This window comes from Nicotiana tabacum, chromosome 8 (genome assembly GCF_000715075.1).
Source record: "Nicotiana tabacum cultivar K326 chromosome 8, ASM71507v2, whole genome shotgun sequence".
Lineage (NCBI taxonomy): Eukaryota > Viridiplantae > Streptophyta > Magnoliopsida > Solanales > Solanaceae > Nicotiana > Nicotiana tabacum.
In genome coordinates this window covers 123,420,747-123,440,590 of record NC_134087.1, presented here as the reverse complement: position 1 = coordinate 123,440,590, position 19,844 = coordinate 123,420,747, and the positions used below count along the sequence as shown (strand labels likewise).

At 36.7% G+C, this 19,844-nt stretch overlaps 1 protein-coding gene across 3 annotated transcripts; it reads right to left on the bottom strand.

Moving 5' to 3' along the window:
* Window positions 1-933: 933 nt before the first annotated feature.
* LOC107780643 (uncharacterized) lies at window positions 934-17,496 on the bottom strand. 3 transcript variants are annotated; one of them, XM_075219591.1, is made up of 11 exons: window positions 17,340-17,496; window positions 14,934-15,083; window positions 14,526-14,642; window positions 14,324-14,398; window positions 13,327-13,413; window positions 12,377-12,433; window positions 3,812-3,904; window positions 1,874-1,946; window positions 1,699-1,774; window positions 1,439-1,529; window positions 934-1,333 (listed from the first exon to the last, which is right to left on the bottom strand). In XM_075219591.1, exons 3-11 carry the CDS (start codon window positions 14,574-14,576, stop codon window positions 1,214-1,216), a joined length of 723 nt encoding a protein of 240 aa, XP_075075692.1. In that variant the 5' UTR covers window positions 14,577-14,642; window positions 14,934-15,083; window positions 17,340-17,496; the 3' UTR covers window positions 934-1,213. The 3 variants fall into 3 exon arrangements, with proteins under 3 accessions (XP_075075692.1, XP_075075694.1, XP_075075693.1); XM_075219593.1 differs by lacking the exon at window positions 14,934-15,083 and having other exon boundaries at window positions 17,340-17,480; XM_075219592.1 differs by lacking the exon at window positions 17,340-17,496 and having other exon boundaries at window positions 14,859-14,969.
* Window positions 17,497-19,844: the final 2,348 nt, after the last annotated feature.

Sequence of the window (19,844 nt, the reverse complement as noted above, 5' to 3'; positions counted from 1 at the left end):
TAGAGGACAAATCCATTATCCATCGAGTTTCAAGTTACAGAGGGACAAATCCATTATTTATCCAATTTCGTGCACCACTATTCCTCGAAGATTTCTCATTTATATTTCTAGGCTACGAGCTTTTACGCATTATTATACTAGTCTGTTATAATCTTGATTGATGTTGCATATCACCCAATTTTCTTTTTTTCTTTTTTGTCATTGAAAAATTCTAATATCACTAAACACTTTACAGTCATCGTGAAGCTGGTACTGGGCAATACTTTGTGCCTGGTCATTTGGACAAAAGAAAACTGAGTTCGAGATGCTAATCCACGAAAAAATGGGGATAAATTCAAAAATAACCAGATTTACAACTGGCCGTTCAAAAATAGCACAGTTTCAAAAGTAATCAAAATTTAGTCACTTTTTATGTAAAAATAAATCTGAGCGAAAACAATATTCAAAACCCGAAAAATACGCCAGTATATTATACTGGAGTTCCAGCATAAGTATGCTTGAACTCCAGCATATTATACTGGAGTTCCAGGATAAGTATATTGGAACTCCAGCATAATATGATGGAGTTCCAGCATAAGTACACTAGAACTCCAGCATAATATACTGAAGTTCCAGCAAGTATAATTGTCCAGTATAATATACTGGAGTTTGGAGACAGGTGCTCCAGTCTCCAGTATATTATACTGGAGTCAGCAAAGTATATCGGTCCAGCATAATATGCTGGAGTTCATACACTGGTGCACCTAACTCCAGTATATTATGGTGGACCGGTCTCTGTTGCAGCAAAATAGTGGCTATTTTTCATTGACTTCGTAAATACTGGCTATTTTTGAATATCAGTCCGAAAACTGGCTATACCGTGCTATTTTTACAAAAAAATGATATGCTAAATTGTTACTAACTTATATACGGAAATGGAGCGGCCCATGTAAATACATCCCGTAAAAGGAATAATTCATATTGCAAAATTGAGCAGTCACAAATTTAAGTCATATATCTGTTGGATGATGGACAAAAGATTGGTATTGGTATATGAAGAACAAATACAACCATAGACAGTCGTCGAATTATACTCATAAAGTTACACCCTTTGGTTGTACTCTCAGTGCAGTTACATGGGTGAAGGATTGGATGGTCCTCGAGGAAAAAGCTAAATTTTACTTTTGGCTTCACATTATACATGAATTCATTTGGTCAAAGTGCTGAATCGAGTTCAATTTACTCTATCAAGCAGCCTCTCCACCATGATCTTTTGCTGCACTGGTGTCAAGGACTCAGAGTTCATTATTGCATTTGCAACAAGAATGATTGTGGATTGGTGCTCAGCATTTACCTATAGCACAACAAATGTCTAAATTGAAAAAGGAAGCACTAATTGACAATTTGAAAGAAATGAACCTGACCAACCGCAACAAAAAAGAGTGAACTAATTTCATACCCACACACGGCCATTTAAACCAACAGCTATCTCAAAAGCTAGCTTCTTTCCCAGACCCTCAAGAACTGGACATGTTGGTGAACTCAGCAACCTAAGAAGAAAATACAAAAAGATGAACATGTAGCTAAGGAATAGCTTAAACCTGAATAGCATGCAACAAGACCTTCACACTTTTGCTTGTCTCTTTTCTGATCAGCACGTTTACAGTATAACCTAAGAAAAGATCTGGGTTGCAAGTTAAAGCCAAAACAGAATCTTACATCCGTGATAAACCAGTTGACGACTCAAACATATAGCCATCCTTGATGAGGCCAAACTCGGCAGCTTTTCCAGAAGCTATATTGAATAAGATAATTATTTGAAAATTAGGAACAAAAGCAGATAGATTATGATATACAAGAACTCATGTTGCAAATTAATTAGGAAGGCACCAACCATCCATGCAAGATAACTCAGGGTTCATTCCAGTGTTGGCCTTGACTACACGGGCATAAATTAGAGTACCTACCTGAAAGAACACAATGACTTATAAGAAAATAGGTCCTGATATACACATGATAAAAAAATGATTAAGACAAATCCTATGGTTTATTCGAATTTAATATGGGGACATGACATTAATTGGTGTTCCGGTAGGCAAATAGTCCTTTTCTTTAATTAGTACAATATCAATTTATTGTTGAAAGAAAGAAAGTCATTCTATTGCACAATAGCAATAAGATGGTGCTGGCATGTTTACAAGCAAAAACTCAGCCTGACAATGATACATGAAAAGCTCTATACTGGATAACTTTTTTTTGTGGAATAATAGTTAGTTCACCTATCAAGTTGTTTTTATTTCCCTTTTCTTATTTTTAGCTCACTGGAGCAATTTCAACCTTTAAGTAGATAAAAAAATTGGACCAAATCTAATTCATGGTTCTGATCAGGCAAACTCACATAAAAATTTCATGTCATATGACTTTCTTTCATGCGATCGAGATTTAATCTAATCATATTTTTTTTGTCCAGGTAATCACAAACTTTACATTGAGGTTAAAAGGTAAATCCAAAACCCAGTGTTATTAAAAGTGATTGCTTCATCGCTTAAAGAGATGCACCAATGTGAAGAGAAGGGTCCTCGCTTGAATTTGACGTCAAGAAAGGGGGGGTGGGGGTGGGGGGGAGGGAGAGACAGAATAAAGTATAAATAGAACTGAGTACTGGGATTCCCCTCCATATATGCTTGAGCATTCTCTCTATGGCTTTTGTCTTGTTCCTTTTCTCTGGTTTGCAATGGCTAAGACTCTACTATCTTTGCTTTTCCCTTTTGTTCTTTCTTTATTGTTTTTTTCTTCAAGATTAGTTTTTGTTCTTTTTCTTCTTGTGCAAGTCGTCTTCTGCAATATCTCCTTTGAGCTTCTTTTCTGCTTCTTCATTCATTCTTCTTTTCTTGTTTATTCTCTATTTCATTTCTATTCTCCACTTCTTGGCTAATAATCCCAGGAACCAACTCATTTTTCCAACTGAAGATTTCTGAAAGGATAACTATAAACTGAACATGTTTTACCCAGGCATATTGGATGTGAATACCATATAAAGCTATCTATACAAGTGAACAGGTAATGTGAAGGCCAGTTACTGAGAGGCACTCGCACTAATTTATGAGTTAAGTAGTCGAGTAATTTGTTTGCCACCATGGAGGAAAGCACTGCTTTCAAAGGCATTTGGCACAATATCTCCTTTTACATTGAGTAGAAATACTAATAATCTTGAGCAACACTGCTGGCAGCACTATTAGTTTTTTCTGAATCTTATTTTACATTTTGAACAATGGGAATGCATAACAATAAATTTAAGAGAAAATATCGTCCATTTGAAAATCAAATTCTTCTTGCATGAACTAATTAACTCATTTGAATATGGAAATGCAAAAATCATACGAGGAAAAATTATCTCTTATTTCAATAAAAACACCTATAATGCCACAATATCAGCATGACTGCTACACACTTAAAGGCAGGGTGAGGGTGTTAAATTAAACTGCTATCAATGAACTAATGTGATCTCTTATAATTCAAGAGGCCACATCAAGCAATTCTTGAACTAGCAACCAGCAATTATAAAAAATTCAACTTTTCAACTAAAGGAAAGTCAAGCTTGCCCCATTTGGAAGGAGCCTTCCAATTCATCTATCTCAGGTAAACACTAAAGCTGCCATTCAATTTCAAATGATCAAGATTCATAAAGTGAAAATTTGCAATCAGATAAAAGTGCAAGAAGCATCTCCATTTGAATTAATAAATACTTGCACAATTACTTACCATAAAAAAGAAAATCAGAGGAGAAAAGAACAAAGAATATGAGCAAATATCATGGAACTTAGGATTGCACCTCAAATTTGGGTATGTTTCTCCTAGTCCCTCCTTCAAATGCTAGCACGGGCAAGAATGCCACCATTGGCCCTTTTATGTCCACAAAAAAGTTCTGCCAGAAAACTCAAAAGTGAATTTGAAGTGTACAAAGAATATTCAAAGATCTTAATGACATCATCTATAGTTTCAGATAAGAATCAATAAGCTTTCAGATTTTATGGTTTTATGCATGGACCATCATTATATCTGTGACGAATCTTGATGACTTCATGAAAATGACAGGAAAATACCAAAATCTCTCGTCAAAAGTACTAGCAAATAGAGGAGAAATTTTTTAGACCAACCTTTTACCTCTGTTAGAGATAGCTATGTAAATGTTAGAGATAGCTATGTAATTGTCCCACATTGGAATAGGAGTAGTATCCCCTTTGTATAGAGTAGCTATAAATAGCACCTCTTGTATTGCATCACATACAATATCAATATATCATATTTTCTCCCGTGCCTTCTCACATGGTATCAGAGCTATCGTGAGAGATTTATCGCTGTGCATAAATTCCAGCGATTCCGGGAAGTAAAATCAGTCACCGAAACCCTTTTTTTCCGGCGACTTTCAAAGTTGTTTTGCGTCGTCTCTGTCAGTGTTGTGCACAAAATCCAACACTACCACAAGAGTAGTCACTGTCCGGCGACCAAATCCCAGTGAAAATCTCCGGCGGTACTGTAGCTGTCCAAAGAAAATTTTTTGGCAAAGTTCCAACGTTGCGTGGGCCACCTTCCGGCCATTTTTTGGCAACGACTCTTCAGGACAGATTGTTTCCCTTGCAATTCCGAGCCTACCCATCCAAGTTACACCAAATTCCGACAACTTTTTTATTTTTCCGGCGTGAATAGTGATTTCAAAAAGTTGACTTCCGGCCATTTTTTGAAAAAGTTCCTTCAGAACAGTTGGGTCTTCTGGTAATTCCGATCCTACCCCTACTGTTTTTATTTCATTCCGACCACTTTGAATATTTTCCAGCTGCAATAGTAACTTTCCAACTGCTACAGTAGTTTACCATTCTGGTTCAGTGTTCCTTACTCTATTTTCAGTGGATTACAGTTGATTATTTCTCTTATTTGGTAATAATTTACAAGATGTCTTTGGGAATTGATGTTTTTGGGTCTAAAAGCATGAGTTCTGGAAACTCTAATGTTAAGATTACCTCGGAACCTTTAATGGGAGGTTCAAACTACTTAGCTTGGGCTTCATCTGTCGAGTTGTGGTGTAAAGGTCAAGGTGTGCAAGATCATCTGATTAAACAGTCTAGCGAAGGAGATGAAAAGGCGATAGCGCTTTGGGCAAAAATTGATGCTCAATTATGTAGCATCTTGTGGCGTTCTATTGATTCTAAGTTGATGCCTTTGTTTCGGCCATTCCAGACATGTTATTTGGTTTGGGCAAAGGCTCGTATGTTATACACTAATGATATATCTCGCTTCTATGATGTGATATCACGGATGACAAACTTAAAGAAGCAAGAATTAGATATGTCTACTTACTTGGGTCAGGTACAGGCAGTCATGGAGGAATTTGAGACATTGATGTCAGTTTCTGCTAGTGTGTCAAAACAACAAGAGCAACGACAGAAAATGTTTCTAGTTCTTACACTCGCTAGACTTCCTCATGATCTTGATTCAGTACGAGACCAGATTTTGGCGAGTCCGACTGTCCCTACAGTTGATGAATTATTCTCTCGATTACTTCGCCTTGCTGCAGCACCAAGTCACCCAGTGATTTCATCACAGATACTTGATTCCTCTGTTCTTGCATCCCAGACAGTGGATGTTCGGGCATCTCAAACTATGGAGAATAGACGAGGAGGCAGTCGTTTTGGGAGATCTAGACCCAAATGTTCTTATTGTCACAAACTTGGACACACTCGCGAAATGTGTTATTCCTTAAATGGCCGTCCACCCAAAAATGCCTACGTTGCTCAGAGCAAGACTACAGGTAACCATGGCTTTTCTGTATCTAAAGAAGAATATAATGAGCTCCTTCAGTATCGAGCAAGTAAGCAAACATCTCCACAAGTAGCCTCAGTTGCCCAGACTGACACTCCTATTGCTGGTAATTCTTTTGCTTGTGTTTCCCAGTCTAGTACTCTTGGACCATGGGTCATGGACTCAGGCGCTTCTGATCATATCTCTGGTAATAAATCACTTTTGTCGAATATTGTATATTCACAGTCTCTTCCTACTGTTACTTTAGCCAATGGATGTCAAACTAAGGCACAAGGAGTTGGACAAGCCAACCCATTGTCTTCTATCACCCTAGATTCCGTTCTTTATGTTCCTGGTTGTCCTTTTAGTCTTGCATCTGTTAGTCGTTTGACTCGTGCCCTCAATTGTGGTATATATTTTATTGATGATTCTTTTATTATGCAGGACCGCAGTACGGGACGGACAATTGGTACAGGTCGTGAATCAGAAGGTCTTTACTACCTTAACTCGCTCAGTCCTTCCACAACATGTCTAGTTACAGATCCTCCAGATCTAATCCACAGACGTTTAGGACATCCGAGTTTATCCAAACTTCAAAAGATGGTGCCTAGTTTATCCAGTTTGTCTAGATTAGATTGTGAGTCGTGTCCGCTTGGGAAACATACCCGAGCTTCCTTTACGCGTAGTGTTGAGAGTCATTCAGAGTCTGTTTTCTCCTTGGTTCATTCTGATATATGGGGTCCTAGTAAAGTCAGTTCAACCTTGGGATTTCGTTATTTTGTTAGCTTTATTGATGATTACTCAAGATGTACTTGGATTTTCTTAATGAAAGATCGTTCTGAGTTATTCTCTATATTCCAGAGTTTTTGTGCTGAAATCAAAAACCAATTTGGTGTCTCTATCCGCATTTTTCGCAGTGATAATGCCTTAGAATATGTATCTTCTCAGTTTCAGCAGTTTATGTCTTCTCATGGAATTATTCATCAGACATCTTGTCCTTATACCCCTCAGCAAAATGGGGTTGCAGAAAGAAAGAATAGGCACCTTATTGAGACTGCTCGCACACTTCTAATTGAGTCTCGTGTTCCGCTGCGTTTTTGGGGCGATGCAGTTCTCACAGCTTGTTATTTGATTAATAGGATGCCTTCATCTCCCATCAAGGGTCAGATTCCACATTCAATATTGTTTCCCCAGTCAGCCTTATACCCTCTTCCACCTCGGGTTTTTGGGAGCACATGTTTTGTTCATAACTTAGCCCCGGGGAAAGATAAGTTAGCTCCTCATGCTCTCAAGTGTGTCTTCCTTGGTTATTCTCGTGTTCAGAAGGGATATCGTTGTTATTCACCTGATCTTCATAGGTACCTTATGTCAGCTGACGTCACATTTTTCGAGTCTAAACCTTTCTTCACAACTGATGTCACTTCTGCTGACCACCATGACATATCTGAGGTCTTACCTATACCGACTTTTGAGGAGTTTAGTAATCCTCCTCCACCTTCAACCACAGAGGTTTCACCCATACCAACTTTTGAAGAGTCCAGTGTTATCCCTCCTAGTTCCCCAGCCACAGGAACACCACTCTTGACTTATCATCGTCGATCGCGCCCTACATCAGGCCCATTTGGTTCTCGTCCTGCACCTGACACGCTCCTACTGCGGATCCTGCTCCTAGTACACCGATTGCACTTCGAAAAGGTATACGAACCACACTAAACCCTAATCCTCATTATGTTGGTTTAAGTTATCATCGTCTGTCATCTCCCCATTATGCTTTTATATCTTCATTGTCCTCGGTTTCCATCCCTAAGTCTACAGGTGAAGCATTGTCTCATCCAGGATGGCGACAGGCTATGAGTGACGAGATGTCTGCTTTACATACAAGTGGTACATGGGAGCTTGTTCCTCTTCCTTCAGGTAAATCTACCGTTGGTTGTCGTTGGGTTTATGCAGTCAAAGTTGGTCCCGATGGCCAGATTGATCGACTTAAGGCACGTCTTGTTGCCAAAGGATACACTCAAATATTTGGGCTAGATTACAGTGATACCTTCTCTCCAGTGGCTAAAGTGGCATCAGTTCGCCTTTTTCTATCCATGGTTGCAGTTCGTCATTGGCCCCTCTATCAGTTGGACATTAAGAATGCCTTTCTTCATGGTGATCTTGAGGATGAGGTTTATATGGAGCAACCACCTGGTTTTATTGCTCAGGGGGAGTCTCGTGGCCTTGTATGTCGCTTGTGTCGGTCACTTTATGGTCTAAAATAGTCTCCTCGAGCCTGGTTTGGTAAGTTCAGCACGGTTATCCAGGAGTTTGGCATGACTCGTAGTGAAGCTGATCACTCTGTGTTTTATTGCCACTCTGCTTCAAGTCTATGTATTTATCTGGTAGTCTATGTTGATGATATTGTTATTACGGGCAATGATCAGGATGGTATTACTAATCTGAAGCAACATCTCTTCCAGCACTTTCAAACTAAGGATCTAGGCAGATTGAAGTACTTTCTACGTATTGAGGTTGCTCAATCTAGCTCAGGTATTGTTATTTCTCAAAGGAAATATGTGTTAGACATTCTTGAGGAAACAGAGATGACAGGCTGCAGACCTGTTGACACGCCGATGGATCCGAATTCTAAACTTCTGCCTGGACAGGGGGAGCCGCTTAGCGATCCTGCAAGCTATAGGCGGCTGGTTGGTAAATTAAATTATCTCACAGTGACTAGGCCTGACATTTCTTATCCTGTGAGTGTTGTAAGTCAGTTTATGAATTCTCCCTGTGATAGTCATTGGGATGCAGTTGTCCGCATTATCCGGTATATAAAATCGGCTCCAGGTAAAGGATTACTGTTTGCGGATCGAGGTCATGAGCAGATCGTTGGGTACTCGGATGCTGATTGGGCAGGATCACCTTCTGATAGACGTTCTACGTCTGGATATTGTGTTTTAGTAGGAGGAAATTTGGTGTCCTGGAAAAGTAAGAAACAGAATGTAGTTGCTCGGTCTAGTGCAGAAGCAGAATACCGAGCAATGGCTATGGCAACATGTGAACTAGTCTGGACCAAACAATTGCTCAAGGAGTTGAAATTTGGTGAAATCAGTCGGATGGAACTTGTGTGCGATAATCAAGCTGCATTTCATATTGCATCAAATCCGGTGTTTCATGAGAGAACTAAAAACATTGAGATTGATTGTCACTTCGTTAGAGAAAAGATACTCTCAGGAGATATTACTACGAAGTTTGTGAGATCGAATGATCAACTTGCAGATATTTTCACCAAGTCCCTCACTAGTCCTCGCATTGATTATATATGTAACAAGCTCGGTACATATGATTTATATGCTCCGGCTTGAGGGGAGTGTTAGAGATAGCTATGTAAATGTTAGAGATAGCTATGTAATTGTCCCACATTGGAATAAGAGTAGTATCCCCTTTGTATAGAGTAGCTATAAATAGCACCTCTTGTATTGCATCACATACAATATCAATATATCATATTTTCTCTCGTGCCTTCTCACAACCTCAATGAAAGAAATTTTGTCTGAACCATATCCTGTTGGAAATTCAGCAGTTAACTTGGTAGGAAATGTTAGAAGATCTATTCTTACAAAAATTTCAGTAGTCTTAGTGTTGTCTATGAGGTATCCTGAATTCTGAGTATGTTCTCCTGACTTGGAATTTAGAAGTATGAAGATTGAATTAGTTGTCAAAGTTTCAACTACTACTTCCAGAAAGAGAAAAGGAAAAACAATATACTTTCCTATGTAGCAGTTTTCTGCTACTGCTTAAAGATTGAATTACTCAAGCAGTTTTCAGCTGTTGCATAATCTGCAGTTAGGTGATGCTAAACACTGTCATTAAAAGGTGTTGTGATCAAGTCTCTGCAATGGTGTTATCAATTTAATAAATGGTAGATGGGCAATCATAAATACGGTGTAGGACTTTTCTAAGGTTGTCTTAAGTATGTCATGTTAGATTCTCTTATCAGAAAATTCATTTAAATGAATTCGCTAGAGATGCGAATATTGAATTTGGGCAAGTTCCTGGATGAAGTTCTCACTATCATTTTCTACTCTGCCTCTAATGAAGATCACTTTCTTCTTCAACAGTTTAGCCTGCAGGATCGCAATATGTCTATTTCTTTTTGTATTTCCTCTGTTCTGGAAAAATTTCAGTGGTACAACAATAACAGCTATGCCTTAATCTGAAACTAGTTAGTGTCAATTTTGTATACTCCCCATGACAGTAATATGAATGTAATTTTATATGGTCAATGATCAACACACTCCAAAAAAAAAAAAACTTTTTCCCCAGCAGACTTGGATCATTACCCTCCTCTTTTTGCACAACATCCGCTGATTTGTCCTTAGTGGTGGTTTAGAACCTAAAACCCTACAGTTGGCTTCAATAAAACTTTAACAAATTACACCAAATATCCCGAAACACATCATAAACCTCCTCAAACATTAGGGGCAAAATTCATGCATTGGCTGCTTATTATGTTTTAGATAAGCGCACCACATATCTGATTCTACACTTGATCAAAAACAGGAAGCAGAAGAAACACACTACACAAAAGCAAAAAATCAATTATACAAAGCAAACAGAAGACAGGTAACTAGTTCCCCAGAAACAAAGGCAGCTCATCAAAAAGATAACGATATTAATATACTGTTATTACTTATCGGGAAAAAAAGGAATATCAGGACCTTGACTTCTGAACTCGTTTAAAAGAAAAGGATAGTGGGATGCTGAAAAAGAATAGTTCATAAATGCAGATTGTATTTATGAATAGTTCAACTGATGATGCTGAGGGTGATCTTCATTCTTTTTGAAGCCACATCTGGATTATACATTAACTAGAACGAAAGCTTTATATACAGTTATGAGGTGGAAGAAATTCATAGCTTAGCTAGAATTCTTGGAGGAATGATTGGGGAGTTGCCAACAGTTTATTTGGGGATGCCTTTAGGGGCCAAGAGTAAGTCAAAAGGGATATGAAATGGGGTGTTAGAAAAATGTGAGAAGAAGCTAACAAATTGGAAAAATCAGTACCTGTCCATGGGGGTAGATTGATTCTAATTAATTATGTGCTTGTTGCAATGCGTACTTATATGATGTCTCTTTTTCCTATTCCAGCAAATGTATTGAAAAGGATAGCATTACGAAGAAACTTCTTACGGCAAGGTAAGAGTGACAATAAAAAAATCCATTTGGTTAAATGGGTGTCTCTTTTAGCTAGCAAAAAGGAAGGAGGTCTTGGGATCAAGAATTTGAAAGTCTACAACCAAATTTTGATGATGAAATGGTTATGGAGATTTGCAGCAGAAGAAGAGCCACTAAGGAAACTTGTGATTAAAGAAAAATATGAGATGGAAGGAGAATGAACAACCAAAGCAGTTAATTGTCCATATGAGATCAGTCTCTGGAGATTTATTAGAAATTTGTGGCCTAAAATGATGATCAAGTCTAAAGTCAGAGTTGGGGATAGAATGAAGATATCCTTTTGGGAAGACAATTGGCTAGGTCAAGGAGCTTTGAAACATCTTTTTCCCGACATTCACTCCCTAAATCAACAGCAAGCAGCAACAGTTGGAGAGGTATGGGCAAACCAAGGTTGGAACCTAACCTTCAGAAGACTTCTGAATGATTGGGAGATTGGGAAAGTAACACAATTCTATAATACTCTAGAGCAATTTAAAGAGACTTCAACTAGAGAAGACTGCATGATATGGCAAGGGCATAGACAAGGAAAGTTTTCAGTTAAATTTGCCTACAAGGAGTTCAATTTTTCAAATAATCAGACTGGGTGTTGGCCATGGAAGATGATATGGAGAGTTAAGATTCCGTACAAAGTTGCCTGCTTTACATGGTTATTGGCAAAAGAAGCAGTGTTAACTCAGGATAACCTTATCATGAGAGGTTATCAACTTTGTTCCAAGTGCTACTTATGTGGACAAGAGGCAGTGACAACAAATCATCTCTTTTTACATTGTAGATGGACAACTCAGTTATGGAGGATATTCATTAGTTTGAGGGGCATCAGGTGGACTATGCCAATAAGAATACTTGAGGTACTAGCATGCTGGACCAGTGAGGGTATCTCTTCTGGCAAGAAAGAGATAGGAGGATTGTCCCTGCTTGCATTTGGTGGACAATTTGGGAAGAAAGAAATCAAAGATGTTTTGAGGACAAGGTCAATAGCATCCAAAAATTGAAAATGAAATGTCTTGTCCTGTTCTATCTTTGGTGTAAACAAGAAGTCTTAGAAAAACCTGAATCTATTTTTGATGTATTAGAATCCTTATGAGAAGACTAAGGACTAGGAGTTTGTTTTGATTCTTGTAAATATGGGGGACTACACACCCTTTGTGTAGTTTGTTATTAATATACAAATATTTTACCTTCTCAAAAAAAAATGCAGATTGTATTCAACAACTTAGAAGTGTCCGCTACAGAGCTCACTCTGCTGTAAGTAGAATTAAGGACACAGCTAGGACCAAAGTAATTATAACTATTCAAAAGAAAACAGAAATAAGGAACTCACAATAAGCAGAGATAAAACTTAAATAAGAAGAATAAGCAGCAGTTTTAAAATAAAAATGCTTACATCCGCTCTTGTGTCCACCACAATTCCAAGAACAGTATCCCCCACGGTAGGTATATACTGTAAATATATTTCAGTGGATCAGCAAATGAAAGAAAGTTCAACTCGATTAGAAGAGAGCATCCTAATCTACTTTCTCAAGAAAAAGAGATCATCCTAATCTAATGTCAAAAACAGATGAAGATGGTTAAAACTACAGTAGAAATCAAGTATCACTGATGGAATCATTTAGTACTATGGCTCCCTTTTCAGTCCATGGTTCAACACAATATGTTTAACTTTGTAATTTCATTCTTTTTTCCTTTATAAAGTTTTTTCCCGAGTTAAATGAGTACAAGAAAAACCACAAAAGACTCCGATAATTCTGAATTGGATAATCTTGCTTTATCTCTCAGATATAGGAATATTAACGGACTTGTGCAACTAGTTGATTTAAGAGATTAAATTTTGCAGATCTAGCCATAAAGCACATTGGCTTAGAAACATAAAACCCTATATGAGATTTTCATTTTAGCAACAGAGCAACTTATATATTACAGCTATTTAGACTATAGTATGACCTCAAAGCTGATGAGTTAAATCAATTTCCAAAATTCAACCTAAACAGTGAATAAGTGCTACATTGTTTTACTTAGTACTCATCCCCTTTGTGTTTCCCTGTAAGAAAATCCAATGCCCAGTTTACCATCAATCATCAGAAGAATGTAGTAGTGAAAAGAAATAGTTTTCACTTTAAATGTATTAAGATATTGGCCAACCACCTGAAGAAAGCAATAACCTGGAATTTTTCCGATAACATCAACTGAAAATAACAACAGAAGTATATACTTAGATAATTTCTAAGGCTCCCATTATCCCCAAGTTTCGAAGGCTGTGGTTGTACCTAAGGGTTGGCCCCATAGGGATATCTCGTCAGCAAAAAAAAATGTCTAGAAAGATAGCACTGCACTCACTCTCTTGTGTGAGCTTTCAATCCAGTATTTGTTTGGCTTTGAAAACCTCAAAATACCAGCTTTGACGACAGTTATAGCGTCATGGTCCTGCCAAAGCGGGAAAAATATGTATAGAAGATCAGAGATATTTATCTTGACGGCAGTTAGAAAATCTAAGATACTGCTGTATTGCCTCATTGTACTTTCAATTTTGAGCATACTAAAAGTAGGATAGAAATTTCTCAAGTACCAATATTCAAACCATAACTCAAATAATGCTAAATCAATTACTATCATCTACAGGGGAAAATAACATATATAAAGGAAATGTCCCAGAACAGTGGGGGAAGCAACCACAAGTCGGAGATCTCAGAGGATCAGTGTCTAGCTTGAATACGTTACCTATGTATCTCTTTTTGGTACATATGGAATGAAAGAAATAAAAGATTTTCCCAAAATAGCAAGAATGATATCTTCAAATTTGAGTTCGTGGTGTAAAGTCAAGTATATAAATGATCCAGAATCACTGACAGCTTCGCGGACACCCTGAATTTGAGAAGAACTAAAGCATTATAAATGTACATAGTTTTTAGCATTTGGTTGCATTGAGTAGTGAAATCCCAATTTGCTGAAGGCAAAAATGGTAAGAGCGATGTATAAAGTATAAATGGAACCTTTTTTTATATGTATTTTTTTGTGCAACGAGATAAGACCATGTTCTATAGGCAGCTGGACAAACTTTAGATGACTCTTGTTGACACGAGTTGAGTCATATACACAATTTGAACATATTCTTCAAACAGTCTTGGTGTTATATAAATGAAATTGTTTGAGCTATATAAAAGGGAAAATGGTGGAAGAAAATATGTTCTTTTACTAATTGCTAATAAGTGTTGAACGAAAAAACAAAAATGTATCAAAACTCATGTGCCACAACAAGCAGAGTTCAGAAAATCACAGTAGCTACACGAAAAATAATCAAAGCATCCATAAGAAATTAACCCTACTGAAACAAAACCTGATGGAGGCCGCCACCCAGCTTAATGGTTTGGTCAGTCAACTTAGAAAGATCCAAAATCACATCACCAGGAACCTGATTAAAATCAAAAAATACAATCTTTTTTGCATTAAATATACATGCGTGAATTTCATGACATAAATAAATATCTTGGCACATAAAAAAGAAGAAAAAAATTAGTGGGGGGAAAGAGGGTACTTACTACAGATTTATCAATGAAGGTTGAACGAGTAGGTAAGGGCTTTGAAGCCATTGTCTTTCTTCGTTTTAACTCTGTTACAAAGGGAAGTGTAAAACTCAGAGCAGCTGGGACGGGAGCCTGTTGTAGGAGAAGACGGCGTAAGAGAATATATAAATTTTAGTTTAAATATTTTACGTTTAAATTTACATCAAAATTTAAATAATTAGACCCTCGTGTCATATAACTAGTACTAATACTTTTTCAGAGAGAAATAAGAAAAAAATGGAGCTATTTTTTAAGGTATGTGATTGCAAACAACAAGGTTGGTTCAATTTAGATATTTTATTATCGTACGATAAAATTGACTAAAGTGATGAAGAAGACAAAAGAAATTTTCTTGAAACTTGGAAATTTGAGCAGGGTTGAGACCCTTTTAGGAGGTAAGATTGCGCTGTAGAGATGGTTGATGCTATCGCAGCTTCTCTCCTTCCGTATCTTCTTCCCGTGGAGACCCGACCCTGACCCGTTTCGCCGTGTGGCTATTTATTCGGGCCTTTGGGTTCAATGACAGGAATGGGCCTAGAGAGTAGAGACACAAATAGACAATGTTTAAGAAAAAGTTTCAAAAACCTAGCAGCAGAAGGTATATTACATGGCACTGCAGCTAAATAAATATATTTCTTAGCATAAATCTATACATATGGATCAATAATCATGTTTGATAAAAAATTCAAAGCATTCAATTCCTAGAAAAACGTATAAAGCGATATCAATAATATCATGATCTTCCTCCCTGATTTCAATAGTTAATACCATATTGATGAGATTCATTTGTATTACCTTCATGCATCCTATAAATAAAGGGTTTGGGCATTACATTGTCGTCACGATCTAAAATTCTACTAGATTGTGATGGCACCTAACTCTAATGCTAGGTTAGCCAAACATACAATTAACAAGGCAATAAAAAATGATAGATTATTCATAGCAAGAAATACATGACTGAATTTTATACAACCTCTCAAGGACCGGTACTCCTAGGGGTGGGCATATTTCAGTTCGGTATTCAGTTTATCAATTGTGTGTACCAAATACCGTACCATATTATTTTGGTACAGTTCGGTATATTTTATTTTGGTTCGGTACATTTTATTTTGGTTCGGTACGACTTCGGTTTAATAATCGCTAAATAATAAACTTATTTTGGTTCCATTTTGTAGCACCAAACGGGAAACAACACAACTGACAAACATTTTTTGTCGAGAAACAAAAGTGGCAGAAACAGTTCGTAGCACCAGACATGAATGAATAATTATTCATGTACAGCAATCTGCTTGAAATTTCATAACATCTATATTCTTAAGCAATTGCAGAGACCCAAGTAGGAGTATATTTTTAAGCTCCAAAATTGGACACTTTAGCAGTTGAGATCTGTGCAAGAAAGTGCTCAGCTACAAGTTGAAATTGGAAATTGGAAAATCAAGGAACATTAACCACGCATAAAAAAATGCATTAACAGGAAAATTTAAAAAAAAAAAAAAAAAAAACTGCTGCTACTATAGGAACTAAGGACAAAATGGAATTTTTGCAACACTTCTGCTGCAGCCTGCAACCATCTTCATACGCAACACAGCAACAATATCTGCCATGAGGCCATGTAACAAGCATCTGCAGAAATCAGAATTAGATAATATTCACATGCAACAAAACATTTACACACTGCCAATGCCAAGCTGCAATTGTAACTAACATTTACACACTGCCAATGCCAAACATTTACACACTGCCAAGCTGCAATTGTAACTAACATGCAGCAGCAACATCAGGAACACCTGAACAGCCAATTGCAATGTGCCAATTACATTTACACACTGCCAATGCCAAGAACACCTGAACAGCCAAACCATAAACACAAATACACAACATTTAAGACAGTAGCAGCCAAATAAGTCTAACAGGCTCAGACTCTAAGTCTCTAACACAATTGCAGCCAAATAAACAAAGTACAAAACAGAGAGGGCATCCCTCAATTCAAGTTTACACTAATAGTCTCGAATCAACTTAGTCTTAATTCTTAAATATGGATTCCAGGAAGACGCTCAAGACAACACCTAATATGCTTCCTTAAACTATATGTTGTTCCATTCCTCTTTGGATTAAGATTATAGACTTGACCACAATGCTTGCACTCTACTGGGAATAATTCAAAGGAGAATTATTCAGCAATTTTTAATTTTGTTTTTAATATTGTATTCATATATTAGTGAGAAAAGCCAAAGAGCTGCTTCAGGGAATAATTCAAAGGAGAATTCTAAGACATCAGAATGAGGAGTTTCTGGAAACCCACATCTTAAATCCCTACAGTACAATTCAGCATTATCTCATGAACAAACACAAATCTTAGAACAGAAGCTACAATGATCATCCAAAAGGTTGAAACCCCCAAAATCTTTAAAAAAATCGATTTTTACTTTTTAGACCATCTTCGATCATACTCAATAAAACCCAGAACAAAACTTTGCCTACCAAACACGAAATTTCAAGTTTCATTCACAAAGATTCATCCTCACCTTCCCATACATGATTTTGATAAAAAAAGCAGCAAGATTTTTCAAGAAATATCCCTTAATCTGAGTGTCAATGTTAATCTTCTGAGTGGGATATAGATTGATAAAATGTAGACGGAGAAGTGAGAACAAGAGAGAAGCTCTGGTTCCTCAGTTTCTCTATTTGTATCCAATACTTTCCCCTTTTCTCCATCGGAATGCTAGATGAAATCATCAATTATGTTCAATCTCTACAGAAACAAGTCGAGTCTAGAAAGTAGAAACATACCTTTGAAAATTGAAACTATCGGCAAGTTCGCAACAGCAGCGTCTTCGTTTGCCCGGAATTTATGAGAAGTGAGGAGTGAGGAGTCGGAGCTCGGAAGTCGGAATCGCCAATTCGCCTAGACTCAATTGTACTGCCTAATGCTAAATCTTTAATGGCCTAACCAGCTAACCTAATGAGTAATGCCCTAATCTTTAGAGTGGGCTTGGGCAGTTGGGCTAGGAATTTAATCAAAAAAGGTTTGGGCTTGGGCGCTGGGCTGGGCAGTAAGAAAATGTCTTTAAAAATTCGGTATTTCGGTATATCAAAATTTCAAAATTCTAATATCGAAGATCGTATCGAAATACCGAAATTGTAATACCGAATTAGATCGAAATAACGAAAAAATCGAAATCGAAATACCGAATTAATTCGGTCCGGTTCGGAATTCGATTTTTCAGATTTTATGCCCACCCCTAGGTACTCCGGTAGTACAAGTCACGAGCGAGTAGCGACTACAAATAAGATTATGAATTCGATTGAGAAAAGATACATCATTTGTTACGCTTAAATACATGAAAGAAATAAGAATTTCTCCTTTCTTTTTCTCTATATCTCTTGTCTTTACTTGTTTTATAGAATTATAACAAAATAATCCCTTAAATTATGAATTTATATTGAACGATTTATATTTAAGAAATTAAAGACCAATAAATAAAGTATAAAAACTTTTAAAATGCTATAATTGTAAATGAATATGCTATTTTTTGAATAAAGCAAAAAGTACTATTATTCGTATAAATATTTTTTTAATAAGAGTTAAACCGTGTAAAAATCTCAAACAAAGGTTTGGTGTATAACATAGACACCAAATTTTACTCCTTTTTTCAAATTATCTTAATCATAATTTATTTAATTTATCTTTGCTGTTTTATTCTCTTCCATACAAGATGATTAAATTTTTCTCTACGAGCTTAGAATTATTCTTTTCCTTAAGATTACTGAGTAAAAATTGCAAAAAGAATGAAAATTTTGTTGGAAAAATATTTGTAATATTTTGAGTTTAGTTTGAATAAGTACTTTTAGTATCATCGGGACTAAGTACCCAAGAAAATTAATATCATTTGGACTTCCAAGAATATGTTAGATTTTTTTAATTTGACCCTCCGAATTATTTTTCATGCTCCATTCCAAAATCTTCCAAAATAAAGAGAATTGTAATGAATGATGCCTACGTGGGATTTTTTAGCATGAATCTAGATTATTCAGACCTCAAAAATACTATAGCAACCATAAAGTTGACAAACTGAATCAGAGCACTTAAAGAACTGGCAATTGAACTCGTGAACGGACAACACCAACATACTAGTTAAAGTCGTGAAGGCTGCCTAACACTAAAACGAGACATTGAATATAATATGAACGTGTTATAAAATAAAGACTATAAAGTAAAGGCAAGTATAGAGAGAAACTGATATATTATTCGAATTCAAACTGATGTACATAATGAACTTAAAACTCTTTTATTTATAGAAGAAATGAAGCAGCTACGAGGATTTTTAGGAAGCAACTGCGAGGCTTTTCTTCAGCTGCTAGTCAGCTGTCTGCATGAGCTGCTTGCAACCTGCCTGCTTAATAAGAAGCTGCTGCAAATCATTTCATTGAGTTGCTTGCAACCTGCCTACATCAGCTGCTTGTAGATAAACTTTAACAGAATACTAAATGGATAATCTTCTTCCGAAAGATTATCTATAGAGGAGTAATAAATGGACATCCACAATATAATAGTTTCATAACACTCCCCCTTGGATGTTCATTAAAAGATAATGTGTCTCGTTAAAACCTTACTAGGAAAACCCCAGTGGGAAAAATCCCAGTAAAGGAATAAGAGTACACATATTTAGTAATACGCATTTCTAGCTGCCTCATTAAAAACCTTACAAGAAAAACCTCATGGGAAAAAAACTTAGTAAGGGAAAAAGAGTGCAGCCCGTATTTCACTCCCCCTGATAAAAACCTTGTTTCAATATTTGAGTCTCTACATTCCAATATTGTATAATATCTTCTCAAAAGTTGAAGTTGGCAAAGATTTAGTGAACAAATCTATCGGATTGTCACTTGAACGGATTTGTTGCACATCAATGTCACCATTTTTCTGAAGATCGTGTGTGTAGAATAATTTTGGTGAAATGTGCTTCGTTCTACCTCCTTTTATAAATCCTCCCTTCAAATTGGGCTATGCATGCAGCATTGTCTTTGTAGAAAATTGTGGATCTTTTGTCACATTCCAAACCATATTTTTCTCGAATGAAATGAAACTGCTTGTAAGCTGCTACTGCAAGCTGTTGTATAAGTTGCTAATAGAAGCTGATGTGTAAGCTACTTATAAGCTGATGTGTAAGCTGCTTGTCAGCTACTACTGGAAGCTGCTATGTAAGCTTCTTGTAAGCTACTACTATACCATATATAGATAATCTTCTGCCGGGGGTAATATTTATCCATAACGGACTACCGAAATGATAAGCTTCT